At 36.6% G+C, this 22,679-nt stretch overlaps 2 protein-coding genes across 2 annotated transcripts; one reads left to right on the forward strand and one right to left on the reverse strand.

Annotated features, from left to right (window-relative positions):
* Nucleotides 1–2,093: 2,093 nt before the first annotated feature.
* Nucleotides 2,094–6,773, reverse strand: LOC114724890 (E3 ubiquitin protein ligase RIE1-like). Its single transcript, XM_028911344.1, is given in 6 exon segments — nt 2,094–2,675; nt 3,559–3,717; nt 3,813–3,945; nt 4,631–4,750; nt 6,014–6,182; nt 6,185–6,773. Coding segments are annotated over 6 exon segments (1,080 nt in total). The 5' UTR covers nt 6,522–6,773; the 3' UTR covers nt 2,094–2,513.
* Nucleotides 6,774–7,933: 1,160 nt separating this feature from the next.
* On the forward strand, nt 7,934–21,914 carry LOC114724814 (nuclear pore complex protein NUP155). The gene is made up of 14 exons (XM_028911269.1): nt 7,934–8,045; nt 11,226–11,491; nt 12,638–12,807; nt 13,975–14,101; nt 14,827–15,089; nt 15,690–17,337; nt 17,424–17,636; nt 17,776–18,023; nt 18,135–18,549; nt 18,779–18,969; nt 19,897–20,254; nt 20,362–20,580; nt 20,732–21,057; nt 21,527–21,914. The coding sequence occupies exons 1-14, from the start codon at nt 7,934–7,936 to the stop codon at nt 21,642–21,644; spliced, it is 4,674 nt and encodes a 1,557-aa protein (XP_028767102.1). The 3' UTR covers nt 21,645–21,914.
* The last annotated feature ends 765 nt before the right edge of the window (nt 21,915–22,679 follow it).

Below are 22,679 nucleotides of genomic sequence, written 5' to 3' on the forward strand. Positions count from 1 at the left end.
TGGAAGATAACAGGTCTTTCCTGACAAATATGATCCAGTTTGATTCTCTGAAAAGGATTGTCCGTGAGAAGCAGAAAACACGCTACGAACTAACTGGTTTGAGGATGATGTTGTATCCTGAGGACGACGTGCTCTCGAGCGATATTCTTCATGCGCTGAGGGTGACGTTAGATTTCCCAGTCTCAGAGAATGTGTACAAAACATATCAACGTATTTGGACGTGAAATACAATTAGCACATTCCTTTTTCCTTTTTTTTTCCTTTATTTATTTATTTTTGTGCTTAAGAAGACGCAATGCGATGTTAAATCAAAGTTTTTTTTTTTTTTGCCAACATGAAATCGATTAATTACTAATTTCCGTTTGCCATTTTCTTATTTCTTGTTGATAAACTACTTTAATTTTTAGCACATTGTAGTTAAAATTAACATTTTTTTAGTTTAAAAGAAAGTGTTTGGATTTCTGCAAAAGTGCCTTTAAAAGTATTTTTTTACAAATCGAGATAAACTTATCTGCATATTTATTTTATATGTCATAAAATCACTTCTAAAACTATAGTTTGGTTTCTATCCAAACACCCATAAATATATTATTGTCCTTGGTTGTGCTTTAATTTAATTTAAAAGGCTAAACCGCTAAACTAGTAGAAAATTTATCATGATTGAGGCAAATCTTTTTTAAAAAAAAATATAAGTACTCAAAAATTTCAAAATAAATGTGTAGCATGTAGTAATAAATTTCGATGCAAAACATAATAACAAGTCAATTCTACTCGTGAAATTTAAAATTTTGCAGTAATTTTGTTATTCATAAAGATTTTTTCAGTTCCCTCTTCCTATGACGACTCCGATTAAAACAAGAGGAAAAAAGCCGGATGTTACTTGTAATTCGGACCAAGTTATGCACGATGTTAACAGTAAGAAAAGGATCAGACCGTCATCTCAAATCATCATTGTATTATATTGCAAGTATTTTGAGCAAAAAAAAAAGGAAGTGTCGTATCATAAAGGAGAATTACAATCAAGTCTTATAAAAAAAAAATAATTACCAAAAAGTTCCAATAACAATCTCAACAGCCTATAATAATAAGTCCTATAGTGAGAATGATAATTTTTTAAACTTGTTTTTCAATTGTTTTCTTGTTTAGGACCTCATTGTAATTCTTCTTATATAAATCTTGTTCAAAGATTAAATTGAAACAAATGTTCCTTATTTATTTATTTACAATTTGATTCTAATGCTAAGAACCATCGGCTCCCTATTTTTGCTTTCTTAACTAGATCTTTTTCCATTCTTCAGATCTGCGTAGAATTACACGAACGCACATGCGCAATCTCCACCGGAGAAAGAGATTGCTGTGACAGCAACGGAGCACATGCCCTGGCTTGGCTAATTGCAACGCGGGCATGTGCTGATGTGCAAGCGGAACAATAATGGTTTCGTTTTGCCCCCCTGATGGTGGATCCTCCCGTCGCGAAGCTGCACCGTGCCGGTAATTGGTTTGGTCCCAAGTGAACTCAAATAAGCACTCGAATAAGGCGATTTCAACTTCTCAGCTGCCCAGAAAATTATTTCAATTAAAAATTTCACTCTAACTTCTAAAACAGTAAAAATAAAAATAAAAATTCATCCGAATGTTTGATACCCATGAAAAAAATTGCCCCTGCCCACAGTAAGATGTATCTGAAGCTGGTTAGGATAATGTTATAGAATAACAAGCTTATGGTGGCTATATATTTTCATAGTGCTTTGGTACTTATTTATTTGAAATATCATACTATCTCTAGGTCTATTTACGAAAAAATAAGTTAAAAAATAATTTATAATTAAAATTTAACTATAAATGATTTTTTTATAAATAAGTTGAAGGTAGTATTACATTATTTTTTAGCAAATAGAAACCTCGACTGACAACAGCTTGAAGCTAAAGCTGTGTGTTTACTACTGTTTAGTACATCGATAGCAAGGAGACTACCTTTCCAAGAGGCAAGAGCTTCCAATATCTATGTATGAGAGAGAGCTTTCTCATCTCTATTCCTTTTTCTGTTACCATTTTACGACAAACGAGCCCAAAATGCAAATCATCCATCAATCATCAGTGAACAAGGAGGAATGGGATAGAAACCATGATAACGCTGTCAGAACGAATGTCAAGCAAGCATCTACGGCAAAATTATAAAAGAAATCCATGAGATCCACCATTCGAAAACTGGAAACTTGGACTAACTTCTTTTTCCCCTGTATGAAGAACTATTCAAGGCAAGCAAAAACAATAAACCTAAAAAATGACTAACAAAAAACAAAGTGAGGTACAATGGACAGAAGTCTCTCGCTTATTCACCAATAAATTCTCCAAGAACCTCTTCTCCTCTTCTCTATCTCCTCCATGGAAGCAGACAATGGCAGCAAAGTCCAGGAATTAAAGAGAACGTCACCTGTTCCTTGACTAGGCAATTATATCTACATATAGACAACAGCAATTGGAAAACCTGCTTGTTCTTTGTAAGCTTTTGTTCACACCTGGTCATTTCCCTTAAGAATATTGTACTTGCAGAGAGGACAAGTTGCATTCATTTTCAACCATTTCACAATGCATGTGGAATGGAAATGATGGTTGCAGGGTAGAGCGTTGAGTTCTACTCCATCCTCGTATGAAGTGAGACATATACAGCATTCCTAACAAGGGAAATCGCAAAACCAAAAATAAACCATTATGGAAACAAAAGCCTAGCAGTGTCTGTGCGTTTTTGTTAGAAGAAAGAGATATTCTTTTACATAAAAGGAACAAATACAAACAGAACATGTAGAGGAGAGATTGGATCTCTACCCTCAACAATGTTTCTTGCATGCGGGGCTTCCATAAAATAAGGCGGAAGGCATAACAACAAGCTCAAGTAGAAATAAACAAGACTACATATTACATTTTGAATTGATGTTAAATGAGTCTAGTGGTTTTTTTTTTTTTTTTTGGGCCAAAGTCTAGTGGGATGTTTAATCGACCATACTTCCAAAAGAAGCTGATATTTTGCTCTCATAGACACTTTATAGACTTTATACATCGAAGATCATGATAAGGTAGTGTTCTATTTTTTTTCTATAAATGAAAAGTTTTTCGCACTCATGTAGCATTTAAAGGTTGCATATTGCACCCTCCAGGCAAGATAATATATAATACTCATTAAAGAAGAAAACAGCAAAAGAAGGAAGCCTTTAACCCACTTGTTAAAATTTTCGGATGATAATACCTCTTATACTTTCCTAATTTACATTCAAGTTAACGGCTTCCATTTTTGGAAAGCATCAAACGACAATGCCTATTATATTAGGAGTGCCAACTAGCCAATACTCTAATCTACTAGACATTCTACACTATGAAGCATGTACAGAGCTTCTGGTTAAAAAAAAAGAAAAAAAGCTTGTACAGAGCTACTGCATTTTTAATGTGCATTGACAAATAAATGCATGATTAGGAATAATCCTTTTCATTTAAGTATAAATGGTGAGTTTCACAAGTAAGAGAGTGAAAGAATCCAATTATTATAAATCAGGACAAGCATACCGCATCTTCAGGTAGAAGTACTCTTTCATTTGCCAGGTACCCACTAGTCGTTTCTAAAGGAACCATTGATCCTGCTCCACCAGTAGGCTTTTCCTCATTGTTTAACATGCGAAACCTATATTTCGGGAGTAAGCTAAGATCTGCTTCTGATGCACCTTCCTATGTTCTCGCAGGAGGAAACAAAGATGACAATTAAAGGCCCACAACCATATGAAAATATGTCAGTTTAAAATGTAAATGATTGTATGTTGTACCTGTCCAGCAACTGCATAGAGAATAGCAATGATGCATGGCAAACAACAACAGAGGGCGATGCCAATCAAGCAGGCCAAAACAACACAAAAGATGGCAAAAAAGACATCAAATGCCAGAAAAACAACAGCCAACCTGTACAAATTCAAAACAGAGATCTCTTCAGTCGTTACCTAAAATTCAAAATTCATCATACAATAAACCAGTGACAGGAATTTGTGAAAAAACTTCCTCCGAGGTTCTTTCTAAGGGAACATATAGTTTCAAGAAAGATGATTTACAGATGCAAAGGTCATCCGTTTGCCTCTAACCAATAGCTTAAATTTTGGGGCATATTTTGACTAGAGTAAACCAAAAGAAAAGGGATACGCAACTGCTTCCTCGTATACTCGGATAGGTCATGCCAATTAAATAGGAAACAAAAAGACCAGCTGCTCATTCTCAGTAATCTAAATTTTCAAAGATGATATCCTGAGAACTAGCAGTTATAATATGCATAGAAAAGAGTGAATCATTATTGAAAAACTTGAAAGGAACATTATAAAAAGGGAAGATTAAATAGAAAAGGAGACAGGGAGGCCGTAATTTAATTTGTATTGTGACAATATGCACTAATTCATCATATAACGGGAATCATAAACTTTGGTGGAATTTCCGAGCGTGTGCCCACTAGAAAGAATGATCTTGACAAGTTTTATGCATATGAATTCTCCATACACACAATAATCATCAAACTTTGGTGGTTAGTATGCATTTGTGCTTTATGAGACTATCTCGCATACAAAAGTTACTTGCAAGAGTTAATTGAAGAAGGCCATACCAATACAAACGTGGAGCATGTTGCAGAAGAGTCTCGCCACCTGAGATTACCCAATAAAAGCCAACTATCCACCAAAGGAATGAAACCATGGTATTCACTGATTCACATCGTTTCACGAACCTGACTTATAAACAATTGAATCAGTATATGCACGTAGCACAACTCAGTAAGAACACAATGATAAGACAGATTATATATTACCCTATAAAACAACGATAGATTAACATGTTTTTGGTAGACAAGAAACTTCAAACAACAACAGACGTTATATTTCACCTCCCAATATATTGAAATATCCACAAGTCTAGTCTTCAGATGACAGAGTAATTACAACATAAGGTCACTCGTACTCACTTTTTCTTTGCAAAAAATATGAAGGGAAATAATGAATTCGCTGAAACCTATGTAAAAATTAGTGGCAGTCTTAGATAATTTAAATTTTATATCAGAAATTGAGGATATATTTTGACAGTCTATTGTTTAGATTGTCCAGAATAATAAAGCAGACAAGAAGAACATGTCGTGATGAGAAAAAGCATACGAGAAGGAAGCTCATGAAGTTGAGTAGAATTGATGAGTTGCTGCATTGAAATAGGAGGGTCAAAAAGACAAGCGTCCAAAAAGCAGACGGGAAGCAGAGAGAATTCTTATTAACATTGGCTTGGGGCATTTTCTGATCTTCTCTACACTTTCACTCTCTTTTTTTATTCACATCCATCTCATGTTCTCAACCTCCAACATCAGATTCCCAACTAAACTCATTTGCATGTCCTAAACAGCGACTTAAAAGAATGACATTTTCCAATTGCAACCAATAGCCTTTACAAGGTATCTACCTGGTTTTAGCCTGAGAATACATAACAAGGAGTTAAAAATACCAACACGGAACCATACCTTCTAGCTGAGCTGGAAGAGAAATCACATATTGCAGTTTGACATTTTTCAATATTCAGATTACAGTTGTTCCAAAGATGATCCAAATATAGCATGCCTTAACTTCTCATGGATCCTAGTAGCGTGATAAAGAAACTCCAAAACACTGTCCTCATGTTTATCCAGCAGTAAATTCTTTTCATGATTTCTCATTCCCACTTCCCTTCCAATTACTTTCTTTAAGTCCCAAAGTCTCAATGCAATCACATGAAAGTCCCTACCAAGCGAAACCCATTCTACATTCACATACAGGTGTTTGTGCCTTTCTGGTCAAGGACATTAGGTAAATTTATCTTTAAGGCTATATAATAAAGCTACAAAATGGAAAACCGTGTGTGAAAAGAAAGCATGGTGAACTTACTTGAAAATCTCAGCTCCAGGAGGAACATAATTGAAACTCTAAAAATCAACAAAAAGAACTGTAAAAACGAAACTAATAACACAACCCACCCAGCGCGAGACGAATTCAATGAACTCCCATCTCCAGTTTCATCGTCCTCGCTGTCGTTAATATCGTCGGTATTACGAGCTTCAATATCCCCTTCCTGAGCCCTCCGCAACCGCGAAATCCTCGCAGTCCTCCTCCTATACTCGAGCCACACAAGCACCACATGAACTAGCACTGCGCGGCGTACCCACAGATCCAGAGCCGGATCGGCGTGTTAGGCTTCTCGTCGGTCGTCAAAAGAAGCATCACAACCGACACCACAACAAAGGCCATATTCCACGTGATGTCGAGAACCACAACAGGCCTGGAGTAGCCCCAATCAGCCCTCCGCTCCTCCAGTTCGCGAGCCGCAGTCTCCCGCACCAGCATGGAGGGTCCCCGACGGCCGACGGCGCGGCCGAGAAGGAGCGCGAGGGTAGGAGTCCTGGGGGCATCAGAGGAACCCTGGCGGGAACGAAGGAGAGGCGCGTGGGGCTCAGCCGCCGACGTGGGAGAACTTTCCGACGACATGGCTAGAGGGAGAAGGAATTGTGCATAATTGAAATGGAAATTGGAATTGAAAAAATTGAATTAGTGACAGTAGTAGTAGTGGCAGCAACAGGGAGTGACCCAAGAAATGGGGATTGGAGGCGTGGAAGCTTACGAGGTAAAGTTGTATAAAAAAGAGGGAAAAGAAAATGAAGGAAAAGAGCGGTTTCGGAGGAGGGATAGGGTCATAGGGATACGTTGACAGGTAGATAGAGGGAAATGGTCGTTGAAACTCCGGTTGGCCAAAACGAGCGTGTCTAGGGTTAATTAACCATATTCACCACTCGAACAAAACAATACTACTGATTACTGATTACTGATTACTGACTACTCGTAGCAGAAGTCTACGCCCTTCTTGAACTCTTGAGGAGGGAGGGTGAGCATTTTTCGCAGGGAAATATCGTTTTTAAGGCAATCAGGGGAACAGGCCATAGCTTACAAATTACTCTTTCGATCCTGAATATAATATTTTTTTATAATATAAATTATACTATAAAAAGGGTTTTATATTTAGGATTAGAAAAATATTAATTTATTTTAGTTTTGATGGTCTATGAAATAAATAATTCTTGAGAAATTATATGATTATGACAAATTATATACATACTATCATATTACAAATTATGACAAATTATTTTTCAGTTTCTTTATGATCTAAATGTTTTTTTTAACAAATTTGTTGGTGTTTAAAGTTAAATTAGAGTCCAACTCATCCTAATTCAAACTGAATCAAGTTCCAAACAAGATGTAACCTTATCCATTGATTTTTTGTACTTGTAAACTCGAATCGGAAACTCTGAACTTGAGCCACTAATAATCTTTCTTTTAAACTTGTATCAAGTGAATTGGTAAACAACATCAAGTCATAGCCATGATCATTGCCGGGCCATTAAGGCCATGGCCTTTGGCCTCACGTAAAGCTTGCTCTTATCCCACATATTCCTTTATTGGGATATCTTCCATCAAGAAATTTTTTAGTAAGGCAGTGAGTCTTGATCATTTAGCAATTCTTATGAATAAAATCTCTGTGATTCTGTTCTTAAAATAGCTTTATTTTATTTTCTTTTTTTTTTAACTTTAATTATTGAATATATGTTTGCCAACCGCTAATGAGTGTACTCGTGATACAAAGACATGTTACGTGTCTAATTCTCTTTTGGGTATAATTCCCAGCTAGCTTCCTCCAACGAAATTAATGCTTTTGGACGACGTATGGATAAACAAAGACATGTCCATATCGATTTTTGCAGCTCAGCCCAACAAGTCAACATCCAGCGTCTTGTCTGCATCTTTACTGAAATTCTTGAACTTATGCTTTTCACATTTCAAGGATGACATGCATTTCTTTTAGTCAATGAAATCTTTGCTGCTTAATTTATGAGTAATTAATCATTATGTCTTATTACTGGCGGTTGAAGAACTCTGTCTCTGTCACAGTGGTTGAGCAATATCAGAACTATCTTGTTCTGCGTCCCAAGGAAGATGACGACCTGCGTTTTGTACCCAGTTTTGGGGCTTGCCTATTATATTGCAAAGATTTACTCTAGCAGTTTATCCATGGCAACAGAATAAATAATCGCTTAGTAGGTAATCTTGTTCAGGTTTCACGGGTTAGAATCTACGATTCGCCTTTAGAATATCAAAGCTCTAATATCTCTTACTTATTGAGAAGTTCATAAAATATGAGTTGCCAGGAAAGTTAGCGCCCCCATTTCCCACAAACTTGTCTTTTTGAGATTTAATGGATAAAAGATGAGTTTTGGGCAGACTTGAACCCCAAAATGTTCAAAACCAAAATACTCAAAAGAGAAGGTTTGAAGTGCGGTGGGCAAGAAGAGATAAGTGAACTGCAGAGGGAAATAGGAGACGAGACATGCAGCCATTTGCGTGAAAATGACGTGGATTTAGTTTGTGGTGCCACGAAGAGGAAGCATCCAGAGAACCAAGAAACGAACCTGGGCTTAAATAAAAAAATGCCAAACTTCAGGGTGATGATCCAATCACTACTTCAACAATTACTCTAGGTTCAGCTAAATTTTCTGATATTGCCAGTCCAATCAAATCCCATATGTTTTACTGCAAAGACAACCAAGAAAGGAATGGCATTCTGATTGCAGTCATCAAATGACCCCAATCCCCGTCACGAGGTGGCTAATCAAATTAGGTACACCAGTTTCAAATGACATAGCCAAATGGTCAAATGCGTGTTTGCACGTGCCTCACTTAAACGGTGAATTGCAAATACCAAACGAATCTTTTAATTAGGATAATAAATTAGACATGAGCAGGTATCTTCCCAGTCTCTCAGTCTTCTTGTCTCTCTGACATAATTGACAATAAACTCAAGATTCATTTAACAAAGACTCGATGAAGAAGCTTACATGTTGCAGCTCCAATGTTGCGGAGTTGGATGGTATTCAGAAGTTTCTAGTCGTGCCGGATTTTTTTTGGGGGGGGGGGGGGAAGAGGCTTTATAATGTTTCGGTTGTTTATAGTGACTTGCTGAGACAATATGCTTAGTGACAATGTGGGAGGGTTGCCTGCTGAAAGTATGAGCTTTTTTCGCTCCAAGGCTCAAAACCTTCCTTCTCAAGCAAAAGTTTTAGTTAATACTATCTCTGGTTCTAATTATAAGATATTATTTATAGACTATAAACAAGATTTTATAATAAGATTGGAGGAAGTACTAACCCCGGTCCTCAAGTTGAGGCTTAATTAATAATTTAAGTAGATAATGATGTTAATTAAATTAATTAATATGATATGTTTTTTTTCCTAAAGCACCTTGATCATTTTCTTTTATTCCTTCCTTTTTTTCTCATTTAATTATTGTTGAGAAAATATAAATAAGATTAGTTTAAGAAAAAATTAATAAATATGTGAAATATGTTTTACATGTAGGATCAACAACAACTTTTACGTTAAGACTAGAGGAGTAGTTTTTTAAAAATGTTTGGAGTAGTTTTTGGGAAAAATGACTTATGACTAAGAATTGGCTTTAAAGGAGAAGCAATTTTTTAAAAAAGAAAATAGCTTTTCTTCATATTTAAATATTGTGAAACTGATTTCTCAACATATCATTTAAATAAGAAGCATGCTCAAACATAAATTATATCACACTAATTAACTGTTTTTATAAGCATATATATCATGTTATTGGAGATCGAGTCACCGTTGAGCATTAAATATGAATATCTTATGCTACTTTTCGTTTGTAAAAATTAATGGAAACTTTTCTCGTTAATCCAAACAAGCCAATCAAGTTCGGACACTATGAGCTGGAACATCAAGTACGAGCACACTCACAATCTGCCAATAAAATTCGCTTGCAAAAATAAATGAAACATCCTTACATGGTAAAAGGGTGATTGAATTAAGCCCTGTGTTTAATTGCGATTGAGTTATTTTAAATGTGATGGATATGGAGTTGTTAGTTCATTCTGGTTTTTTAGTCTCCTATTAAATTATGTTTTCATTTTCGACTAAACATTCAATAGACAAGCACTTTAATTCATCTATATACTATTAGTATCAGTGATAACTCCTGTAAACTGGAAAACATTGAGTCCTCATTGATCTTGTTTAATTGCTTTAATTTCAATTCTCAACTTCGTCTACAACAGAGAACCGGACACATGTTTATATTTATATCATGGAGATAATAATTTTAAAAGTACTTTTATAAAAAAATATTTATTTATTTTTTAAACATCTTAATATTTGAAAAATTACAAAAAAAAGGCCATGAAAACTGTAAAATCCTAAGTCAAGAATTTTTATAAAAATTTGTTACCATCTGTAAATTATTTTTTGTCAAAATCGGTTGAAGTGTTGTCATGATTCTCGATATAAGATTTTATAATTTTTACGGTTTTTATTCTTAATCTCATCAAAATATATGTAAATTGTGAAAGCATAAAAAATTATATGAATTTCAAGTCTAAAAAGGAACCATGGTTAACAGAAGGGAAGTTATAAAAACCTTCCATTGAAATATTTATTACTTAATGGTATATAAAATTTGTTTAAAGATTCAGTTTCTTGAGCTAATGTAACTTTTTTTTAACTGTGTGAAATTCATCACTAAATACGTGTAATAGTTTTTGTACAGGTCCTATTTTAGAGGCAAATAATAATAAAATATTTGTACAAAATTAAAAATATATTGCAGGTATTTGAAGAAGAATTGTGCCTACTTAAAGACCAGAGTTTTTTTGATAACTAAAGACCAAAGTTTTCATTTCAAGTATCTTTGAGTCATAAATATTTCAATTCGAATTTTCAACAATTTTTTCTTAAAAAAACATATGAAGTGATGAGATACCAAAACTTTGATAAATTGTACTCACCATGTTAAGTCTTAGAATTGAATAATTAATTTTTTTAAAAAATTAGATTTATTCCAAGTAATTAAAAAAATTAAATAGATGAAAACAATTTTAATTGAAAGACATCCGTTAAGGGTTTAGATTTTTAAAAACAAAGCAAACTACAATGGAGAGACAAAGTTGCAACTTGGATGTTTTAGTTAGCGAAAAGGGAGGATCGTATTCCAGTCCCAAATAATCAAAATAGTTTCGCTTCCCCGCCACGGTCAGTAATTAAAACCTTCACAAAACCCTACTTTGTTTTTCATTCGTCCCTCTTGGACCACTACTTTCTTCTCTTCCCTGTAATTTGAAGTAGTGGCTCGATTTCTGTTTTTCGGGGAACCAAAAGCAATTTCAGATAAGAGAGTTGGACTTCAAGTTCTTCGGCTGCTGCTCTCCTTAGTGCTGTGTGGATTTCATCGGGATGTCTTGGAGGATGAGATTGTGATGCGTGATGTTACAAATGCGGGCCTTGTTGTGAGTGATCGCATTGGGCGAGAAGTTGCGTCGCAACTCGACCTCGAAGAATCGCTAGAAGCATCCAGATATGCCAGTCATCCATATTCAGCTCACCCGAAAGAGGTAACTTCTGCATTCCCGTCCGATACTAGAGAGACTCAAGTTTTAAATGTCAGCATTGAACTTTATACTCTGTTTATATCGATAACAAAGGACGGTTTATTGTATGCTATAAATTTCCCAGCAGCGGGACAAGCTTGAATCTTTTATTTTGTTATAAGAAGTAAGATTCCTTTGAAAAATTTTGAGTTATCACTACTGCGTTAAGCAAGAATATGCTTGCATGATCCGAACATTTACATGAATTATTGTTATTTTGTTAACTGTCGTACTGCTAGGTGAATATCAAAGTGATTTCATTTTTTTTAAACAATTGAATGCCGAAAAGGAAAACAGAAACATGTATTAGATCATTGACAAGTTTCTTGATGCAAATGCATTGATTTAATTGTCTGCCATATTCATATAAATAACAAAAATGCATTAAGAATACCAATTTATAGAAGTAGATGACAATGCAACGCCTTTGTAGAAACATATGGGAAGGAAGAGTTCGATAGGTTTGTTTCAAATATGATTGAGAAGAGAAAGGTGAAAGGGAATGGAACAGAGAGGCAGTTGGAGATGTTCACAGGTTTGGATGACTATGAAACGGTGGAGAAAAATTAGAGTGGTGACTTGTGACACAATCATGAACTTGATGGCTTCCTATTACCCATTGAACGGTGTTGTGTATGGTTCTCACAGCCAGTCTATGGAATTTATTTTTAGTAACTCAGAATGTTTGCAATCTTAAGGTAATTCTTAACATGTTTCATCAATGATCAAAATTCTTAGCATGCTGCTCACTCAATAATCTTTATGTCAAGTGTTCTTTTCTGGAAAGACTTGAGGGAAAACTAGAACTTGTGTGACAATCTAGGTTCTGCAATGCTTCTCATGATTGATGAGTTATCCCTTTTCCTGGAGATAATATTATGTATATTTCTTGATGAAGGAATATGTTTAAGTTCATTATTCAAGTTCTGCCTATTCTATATGTTCTTAATTATGCGTTTCATAAAGCTTTGGATGCTCACTTATATACTTTTACTCTACCACTCTGTAAGTAATATGATGTTGCTGTTATTTAGATAATTGCATAACTTATTCTGTGTGAGTATCATACCTACTATATGATTACTGATGTGTTATTTGATTCTATTTCAGTGGCCCTCTTTAGTTGAGGTAGTGGATACTTGGGAGTTGCCTCCTGTGCTCATTGAGAGATACAATGCAGCTGGTGGGGAAGGAACTGCTTTATGTGGAATATTTCCTGAAATTCGTCGGGCATGGGCATCCGTGGACAATTCCTTGTTTCTTTGGCGTTTTGATAAGTGGTGAGGACCTCAATGATGGGTTGGCATTTCACTATACAAATTAATTTTAGTCTAAGATTACATAGATAAACCAATGCTGTCATACTTTTTATCTTTTAAGTGCTAAGTATAACAAGGGATCAGCAAACGAATATGCAATTGCTGTATTAGGAGAAGGTTTGCCACCAGTGCATTCTTCACTACACTTTATGGTATTCTACTTAACTGTTTGTTGAGACTCATAATATGGATAAATTGTTCACCCAGAAGTCTATTCTGAGGAAGAATATGTGTTGCTTTGTTGGCTTTATATATCCAAGTATGTAATATATAATTACTCATCCTTCATGTCCCGTGTTGTTATTTCAAGATGTTTGCTATTGTGATATTATTGTATCTTTAGCTTTTATTGAGGTTTTGGACTTAACGGATGGAAATCTCTGTCTGTTTATTTTGACACTCCCAGCATTTTTTATATTTGGAATGGGCTTTTTGGTGTGTTTGATGATCTGAGGCATGTCCGCATGTCCTTAAAGTTTGATGGGTTTTCTATTCTTAGTTTCTGGGCTTTGCTTAGAGTATTGACAAAGCCACATTTTTTAAAGGGATAATGACATTTGGGTCCCTTTTAAGATAATTATTGACACTTTGATATCTTGGAACACATGATCCTTTGGAGATTGGCAACTATGATATGCCATATTAACAACCTTTTTTTTTTTTTTTTTTGGAAATTGGGGGCCAAGGTTTTAAGAGTTCCTTTATAAGGGATCAAAATACCGTTCTCCCTTTTTAAAATATAAGTTATTATGTTGTTCTGGTGAGGGAAATTTAGTTTCTGGCCCCTCTCCTATTGGTGCAAAGAATGTCACCTTGACCAATGGGATTTCGGTCTTGGCTGAAGTGAAGTGAGTGAAAGTGGCCAAAGGCTTGTCAGATTGTTTGCTATGTCTGCACTCAATAAGAAATTTCAGCTATTACATGTCGTTGTGGCGAACCTATTGACAGTTGTTCAAGTCCAACAACTGTGAAGGACAAATTATATGTTCATAAAGTGACCAAGAGATGTGAAATTATCCATGTTTTGTTTTTTATAGTCTTCTAAAATAAAATATTTTGAAGTTTTCCAACCAGTTTCATCTTTGTATGTGCTTTATTTCTTATAATCTAATACTTCTCCTTCCTTAGGGATGGCCAATGTCCTGAATATGGTGGGGAGGAACAAGCTATTTGTGCTGTTGGTCTTGCAAAATCAAAGCCAGGCGTCTTTGTTGAAGCTATCCAATATCTTTTAATTTTAGCAACACCTGTGGAGGTATTGATTGCTTTTAACCTTAGTTCTCATGCAATGACTTTCTATGTGCTAAACAATGAGGCTTCTGGATCTGTCATTTTGTCAATTCTTAATTGCTTATCTAGTACCTGAGCAGCATCTTATCTATGTGTGTTTTGTTCAGACAATCATACTAACAACTTGAAGACTATGTTTCTTCATTGATTTAAAAATTTGCTGGATTCTTTGTAAGAGAAAGGGTGGTGAACTTTTTGCGCTTTTTGGTTTTGTTGTTTACTGTTTTCATTTTCGTTGAAAACATGGTTTAAAATGCAATTGGTTGAGTTTAGAATTAATTATTCTGGAAAACAATTTCTAAAATTTTTTTATAAAGAAAGCAGAACTAGAGTAATAACCTAGTGGTAACAGGGTCCTTGGATTCCATTCTACATCAATGAGAGAAATCCGTTGAAGGAAATCCTAAAAAAAGAATAACTTCTGCGATTCTGCCTTTGTAGATGGTAAATGGAAATATATTTCTTAGAAGCCTTTGCAGCTATTGTGGTCATTCTGCCTGCTTTTTATTTGAATAGTAGAATATGCTCTTTCCATTATTAGTGTTGATCTATGCTTTCATAACATAATTACTTTTTACAAAATATATTTTAAATATGATGGTTGTTTTTGGGTCCTATGAATCATGTTCTTCCCAGACCTCATTTGGATGGCATCCTAGTTTCCTACTTGATTTTTTTTTTTTTGGTCAGTTGATTTTAGTAGGAGTTTGCTGCTCTGGAGGAACTGATGGTTCAGATCCATTTTCTGAAGTTTCATTACAGTCTTTGCCTGATTATACAGTACCATCTGATGGTGTCACAATGACTTGCGTGGCATGTACTGATAAGGGTCGAATTTTCCTTGCTGGTCGTGATGGCCATATATATGAGCTCCTTTATTCCACTGGGTCAGGCTGGCAAAAACGTTGTAGAAAAGTCTGCCTCACTGCTGGTTTGGGAAGCGTCATTTCAAGGTTCTTTGTGCTTTGTAATATTTTATTATGTCACTAACTTTTGCACTTGGTTGCGATCTAAAGCTTCTTTAGTTTTGAAACCATATGGTAGGGTATGAAACATGCAAAGTGGACCTTTATTTAGGAACAGCCTATTAGAATGGAAAAAGCAAGGATCTCACTTTTCTGCTCTAATAGTCGAGGAGTATCTTCAAAATGCTAATAATAACTACCAACCCATAGCCTTGAAAAGAAATTAGAATGGCTAATTGTAAGACTAGGAAAATAAAATAACAGGAATAAAATAGAGCACGAGCGACGAGACATCCTAAAATCCTGCTAAGTCGTTAAATAGAGTAGTTTGTGGCTTAGCCCCATGCATCCTCCTCTTTTCCATGATCTCCACTTATTTTGCTACCCTCTTCCCCCGTTTCTGAAATCTGTTCAGTATCATGACTCGCCTCATGAGTTCCTCCTTCCTGTCTACGGTGTGCCCTAAACCTAGGGTAGGTAAGTAGTGGCCTCTTATAACCATATATAGTTTGTAATGAAATACATTTTTGCAACTTCAAGTTTGTTTGCACAATTCCTCAGTAAGTCAGTCTTATCTGTTGTTTCCAGATGGGTTATACCAAATGTATTTAATTTTGGAGCTGTTGACCCCATTATTGAAATGGTTTTTGATAATGAGAGGCAAATATTGTATGCACGAACTGAAGAAATGAAGCTTCAGGTTTATGTCCTTGGACCTAATGGTGATGGTTCACTAAAGAAAGTGGCTGAAGAAAGGAATCTTGTCAGCCAGAGGGATGCACATTATGGAGGGAGACAATCAACAGGACCAAGAAGCTCAAGTCGATCACCGAAGCCATCTATTGTTTGCATCTCACCTTTGTCCACACTTGAATCAAAGTGGCTACATCTTCTTGTTGTTCTATCAGATGGTAGGAGGATGTACCTATCTACTTCTCCTTCTAGTGGAAGCTTGAGTGGGTTCAACACTAACCATCATAGGCCAAGCTGTTTAAAGGTTGTCACAACAAGGCCTGCTCCTCCTTGGGGTGTTAGTGGCCTCACCTTTGGAGCCACATCTCTTGCAAGTAGACCTCAGAATGAGGATCTCTCCCTGAAAGTTGAGTCAGCCTATTATTCTGCTGGGACTCTTGTCCTTTCTGATGCATCACCTCCGAGCATGTCTTCGCTCCTTGTTTTGAACAGAGATTCAAGCACACAATCATCTATGTCAGGAAATTTAGGGACAAGTACAAGGAGTTCTCGTGCGTTGCGGGAATATGTATCTTCTTTACCAGTTGAGGGTCGAATGCTTTTTGTGGCAGATGTCTTACCCTTGCCAGAAACTGCGTCTGCAGTTCAGTCCCTATATTCAGAAGTAGAGTTTGGTGGATATGAGAACTCAGTTGAATTATGTGAAAGGGCTTCTGGCAAACTCTGGGCAAGGGGTGACCTCTCAACCCAGCATATATTGCCAAGGAGGAGAATTGTCATCTTTAGCACTGTGGGCATGATGGAAATAGTTTTTAATAGGCCAGTGGACATTCTAAGATTGTTGTTTGAGTCCAACTCTCCAAGATCAATTTTAGAAGACTTCTTTAATCGTTTTGGTGCTGGCGAGGCAGCTGCTATGTGTCTAATGCTAGCTGCAAGAATAGTACCTTCAGAAAATCTTATTAACAATGCTGTTGCTGAAAAGGCAGCTGATGCTTTTGAGGACCCAAGACTTGTTGGAATGCCGCAACTTGAAGGTAGCAGTGGATTGTCAAACACAAGAACTGCAGCTGGTGGATTCAGCATGGGGCAGGTTGTACATGAGGCTGAGCCAGTGTTTTCAGGCGCACATGAAGGGCTCTGCTTGTGTTCAACTAGATTACTTTTTCCTGTATGGGAACTTCCTGTATTGGTTGTAAAGGGCACCTTAGGTCCTTCAGGAACTTTGGCAGAAAATGGGGTGGTTGTTTGCAGACTCTCTGTTGGGGCTATGCAAGCCCTTGAGCTCAGAATCCGATCTTTAGAGAAATTCTTGCGATCTAGAAGGAACCAGAGGAGGGGACTTTATGGTTGCGTTGCAGGACTAGGAGATCTAAGTGGTTCCATTCTATATGGTAATGGTTCTGCATTAGGTGCTGATGATCGGAATATGGTAAGAAACTTATTTGGCACGTATTCAAGAAATATGGAATCTAGTGGGGCTGGAACATCCAATAAAAGGCTAAGATTGCCATATAGTCCTGCAGAATTGGCTGCCATGGAGGTAAACTGATGCCTAACGGCTTTTCCCTTTGTTTGATATGTTGAATAATTTATTTTAGTCTCTCACTTTTGTTTGGTGTGTTACAGGTGAGGGCAATGGAATGCATTAGGCAGTTACTTCTTAGATCTGGTGAAGCACTGTTTTTGCTCCAACTTCTTTCTCAGCATCATGTAACCCGGTTGGTTCAGGGATTTGATAGCAACCTACAACAGGCACTAGTTCAATTAACATTTCATCAACTTGTTTGTTCTGAAGATGGTGATCGACTTGCTACGAGACTTATATCTGCTCTAATGGAGGTAAAGCCAGTTTAGGGAAGCCCTTGAGGAAATTTTGTGCACAGAACTTTTAAGTTTAAACGTCCACTAAGGTTCTCTATTATAAAATTTTGTGTCATCAGTAATTCTGATTTTAATCTGACATCATGCATTGCTCCAGTATTATACTGGGCCTGATGGCAGGGGAACCGTAGATGACATTAGTGGGAGATTAAGAGAGGGTTGTCCAAGCTATTATAAGGAGTCTGATTACAGCTTCTTTTTAGCTGTGGAAGCTTTGGAGAGAGCTGCTGTGACTATAGATGTTGGAGAAAAGGAGAATCTAGCAAGGGAAGCATTCAATCTCTTAAGTAAAGTTCCAGAGTCTGCTGACTTACGGACTGTTTCCAAACGATTTGAGGATTTGAGGTGTTTTTTCTTTCCTGTTCATCCCACCCTCTCTGTTTACAGAAAATATCATTAAATATCATTCCCTCTGATTTGAGAGCCTTCTGAGTCAAATTTACCTGGCGATTGCAGGTTTTATGAAGCTGTGGTGCGCTTGCCTCTTCAAAAGGCACAGGCTCTGGACCCCGCAGGTGATGCTTATAATGATGAAATTGATGCAACTGTCAGAGAACAAGCACTTGCAAAGCGCGAACAGTGTTATGAAATAATTATAAATGCTTTGCGGTCTCTAAAGGGTGGTGTGCCGCAGAAGGAATTTGGTTCCCCCATCAGATCTGCTGCTTCACAATCCACTCTTGATCCAGCCTCTCGGAAAAAATATATATGCCAGATAGTTCAACTTGGTGTCCAGTCACCTGATCGAATTTTCCATGAATATTTATACCGAGCTATGATTGATTTGGGTCTTGAGAATGAGTTGTTAGAGTATGGAGGTCCTGATTTGCTGCCTTTTCTGCAAAGTTCTGGTCGTGAAGCTGCACAAGAGGTTGCATACTCTTTCAATTTATTCTTGATTTGCTTTCTCCTAACTTAGTTAAGGTCATTGAAGGGTGCATATATGGGGCAATAAAATCTTTGTTGTCTATTTTGTTGCATGCAGGAGCTAGGGAGTGTTCTCATAAGTTGAATTTCTTTAAATATTTCTTAAAAGTTTTTGTTATTCTATTAATCTTCATGGTCTTTTCTTTTTTCTTTTTAATTTTTGGGTTTGATAGGTTCGTGCTGTGTCCACCACAACTTCTCCCCTGAGGCAATCAGGAGCACCTATGTCATCTAATCAAATCAAGTACTATGAATTGTTGGCACGATATTATGTCTTGAAGCGGCAGCATATGCTGGCAGCTCATGCATTGCTAAGACTAGCTGAGAGACGTTTTGCTGATGGTGTTCCTTCTTTGGAACAGAGGTTAATCGGCTTTCTAGTTTAAATGCCCTTGTTGTTTTTACATTTCCTAGATTTCCCAGAGTTCCTAGAATCATGGCTACTCAGATATCAAAATGGTAGAACCCTTGAGATTGATAATACTACTACAAAGGAAATGATGATTTAAGACAAACCCATATCTATCGGGAAGGCAAAAATTACAAACACAAACAGTATCACTAACAGGATGACAAGGAACAAAAGATACCAAGCACACACCAGTTACCACTCACTCGACAGAAAATACAGAATAAAAAAAACACACGCACATGCAGATTTGCCGGACATTGGAGAGGTTGGCACTCTTCACCCGAAGGCCAAAGTCACACTTCAAGATACTCCCGTCTCGTTCTTGCCAACTCTCTTTTTATACATCCATTCCCAATTTTCTGACAACTTGCCTAACTTCTTCCCCCCATCATGACTACCTAGTTTGACTCTCTCTCTCTCTCTCTTTTTTGTGTTTGTCTCATCTGGTCCTATTTTCTTCTAGACCAGTAGTTCCCCCTTTTTAACACTCTTTTATGTCTTCTTCTGTGTGTTTTGATGGCAAAAGGTGATGCGATCTTATCATCTACGCACTGGAGCTACTAAAATTCAAGGTTATGAAGGATTATACATGAAAGATCCTTTTTTTGGCTCTATCTTTAGCCCGCTGTCTCTTGGTTTCTGACTCCTCGCTCACTAAGTTCATAATATTACATATTTTAGATGATATACTCGGTGTACCCATTCTTTTTGAATAATATTATCTCCTAAAATTGTCATAATAATTGTGGAAACTTCGGTAATGTTATAGTTGTTTGGATCCTTTTTTTTTTTTGTAAAAAAAAAAAACCAAAATAGTTGTTTTGATCTGATTGCTTGGTTATCATTTGATATATTTTTCTTTTCCGGGGTCAAAATCAGGTGCCAATACCTGAGTAATGCAGTTTTACAGGCAAAGAGTGCTAGTAATAGCGATGGTTTGATTAGCTCTGCACGGGGTTCCATTGACAGTGGATTCCTAGATTTGCTTGAGGGGAAGCTTGCTGTTCTTCGGTTTCAAATAAAAATCAAAGAGGAATTGGAGGCTGTTGCATCCAGATCAGAGGTTATACCTGCGATGTCTGATTCTGTCCCAAATGGTTTAGTTCCTGAAACGGGTAACACTGCTGATGCTAATATTGCAAATGCGGCACGAGAAAAAGCCAAAGAGCTATCATCGGATGTAAAGAGTATTACACAATTATATAATGAATATGCTGTTCCTTTTGAGCTCTGGGAGGTAATTTATATTCTCTTCTTGGCTATAAGGTCTATGTTGTCAGTTTCATTGTTTATATTAGTCCAGAATTTTATTCTTTTATTGGTCATTTTTACTTTTCTTATTAGATATGCCTGGAGATGCTGTATTTTGCCAATTACTCTAGCGATGCTGACAGCAACATTTTAAGAGAAACTTGGGCTAGGCTTATTGATCAAGCTCTTTCAAGAGGTGGCATTGCTGAAGCTTGCTCTGCACTCAAAAGGGTTGGTCCACGCATTTATCCAGGTGATGGAGCTGTTATACCACTCGAGACGATCTGTCTTCACCTAGAGAAAGCAGCACTGGTATATCTTTTTCAAGCGTTTTAACAACTTCAATAATTGTTACCGTAAATCTAATTCTGCAATTATTATTTTTCCTTCTGTTTTCTGCCGGCCGCATTTCATATCTGAGAATTCTCTGATTCTGATTTAATAAATAAATGTTTTTCTGTAGGAGAGGTGGAGTTCAGGTGCTGAATCTGTGGGAGATGAAGATGTTGCAAGAGCCCTTCTTTCTGCTTGTAAAGGTGCTCCTGAACCAGTTTTAAACACATATGATCAATTGTTATCGAATGGGGCTATATTGCCTTCACCAAACCTAAGACTAAGGATGCTGAGATCAATACTAGTGGTACTTCGTGAGTGGGCAATGTCTGTAGTTGCACAGAGGATTGGTACCAGTACCACTGGGGCATCCTTAATACTAAGTGGAGGGTTCTCATTGGAGAGAACTGTTGTTAACCAAGGAGTTCGGGATAAGATTGCTAGCGCGGCAAACAGGTTGAGTTTTTACATCCATCTGTTTCTCTTAATTGTCCATACTTGGAGTATTTTCTTCTGGATATAATTTTCATTCTAGCAACCTCTTATCGGCTTGTCATTGGCTATCCCGTGGTTCCAATACATATGCAATAATATATTCGAACTAACGATCCAATACAATAATATATTGGAACTACCGATTTTTCAAACCTTCCGTTTCATATTTATTTGCCCAATTTTGACGTTTGATTTAATTCAATTCTTGATGTTGATTTTCCCTGATGATTGGTTCAAAACACCTCTTCCCGTGTCACCATTCTTTCACAAGTATATCGGTAAATTTCATAGTATATGCCTGAAGAACTCTACACAAGTATCTTCCTATCTCACATGCTTGTTGGCTCCTCCAATCTCAAGATGATAGTTACTTAAAATTTTGGTATAGCCGATGCAGCCCTGAATTGATTGATTTGGTGTACACGCGCAGGTATATGACTGAAGTGCGAAGATTGGCCCTTCCACAGAGTCAGACGGAAGCTGTTTACAGAGGCTTTAAAGAACTTGAAGAATCACTCATTAGTCCTTATTCTTTTGATCGCTTTTGATCTCTGTTCCTTATCAATCAAGTCCTGATGTTGTATCAATTGCTTTTGTCAAATAATAGATTTCTTATTTTTCATATTAGGTGTAGTCATGTGATCTTCAAGTTATAAGAGAAAAAGTAACATGTTGGAGGCTTTCAGAATAGAAATTCTAAAGTGCCTGCTCTGTATTCGATCCATTTTTGTAGGCTGTTCAGCAAAGCTTATTTGAATGTATAATCCTTAACATTACGGAAATTGTTGATACATGTATGTGTTGCTTATGACCTCCAATCTGTGTTTTTTCTTTTCTTTTGTTTTTTTTTGCCCCCGGCCCTTTCAGTAATCAACAACATGTTTTAGATTCAACGTTCAAAAATACTTCTTGGCACTGAGGACGTTTAAAAATTAATCCGAACGAATTTTAAGAATCGAGCTCATTATTTCACTGGTTAGGACTTTTTCTTGGGCCTGTTCATTGCTCAATAACTCGCTAAGCAAGGCAAGATTGTGAAACTAATAACGGGAAATTGCAGTAGCAGCCTCCCTCTTTTCCAGATCTGGAACATGCTTAATTATACATGGGATGTGCAGGTGACTCATGTTTTCAGGGAACAAAATCAGTTGGCTGATGCACTAGCTAAGCAAGGGCTTTCTTCTAATTCAGTTTTAGATTCTTGTCCTCTTCATTTAGGAGCTATCCGATGATTGTATGGGACTTCATCCCCCCTAAGTTTTTTAATTTAATCTCAGGCTCAGCCCTCGTTTCTACCCAAAAAATAATAATAATAACGGGAAATTGCATTTAGTGGGTCGATAAGTTCTGGGATATTATCTCTGGCAATAAAAAGGATATATCAATCAAGGAGTAAATGGAAAAAATGATTTTATAAATACGAATACCATATTATTATATTTAGAAATAACTAATACTACTGTTGACAAGAAAGTCGCACATTTTTAATTACTCCTCCGGTCCTAAATATAAGATCCACTTTATAGTGTAAATTAGAACCAGGGAGAGTATTTATCATATTACAAAATGGTTTTATATTTAGG

The sequence above is a fragment of the Neltuma alba genome, unplaced genomic scaffold (assembly GCF_004799145.2).
Source record: "Neltuma alba isolate B1F8T4 unplaced genomic scaffold, ASM479914v2 tig00012201_pilon, whole genome shotgun sequence".
NCBI classification, from domain to species: Eukaryota; Viridiplantae; Streptophyta; class Magnoliopsida; order Fabales; family Fabaceae; genus Neltuma; species Neltuma alba.

Bases quoted from the DNA above. Each gene is read 5' to 3' on its own strand.
- LOC114724814 (XM_028911269.1), top strand. From the start codon at position 7,934: ATGTCTTATTACTGGCGGTTGAAGAACTCTGTCTCTGTCACAGTGGTT. The intron at 14,102-14,826 runs GTATTGATTGCT...TTTTTTGGTCAG, and splicing joins TTTTAGCAACACCTGTGGAG to TTGATTTTAGTAGGAGTTTG. The intron at 21,058-21,526 runs GTTGAGTTTTTA...GTACACGCGCAG, and splicing joins ATTGCTAGCGCGGCAAACAG to GTATATGACTGAAGTGCGAA.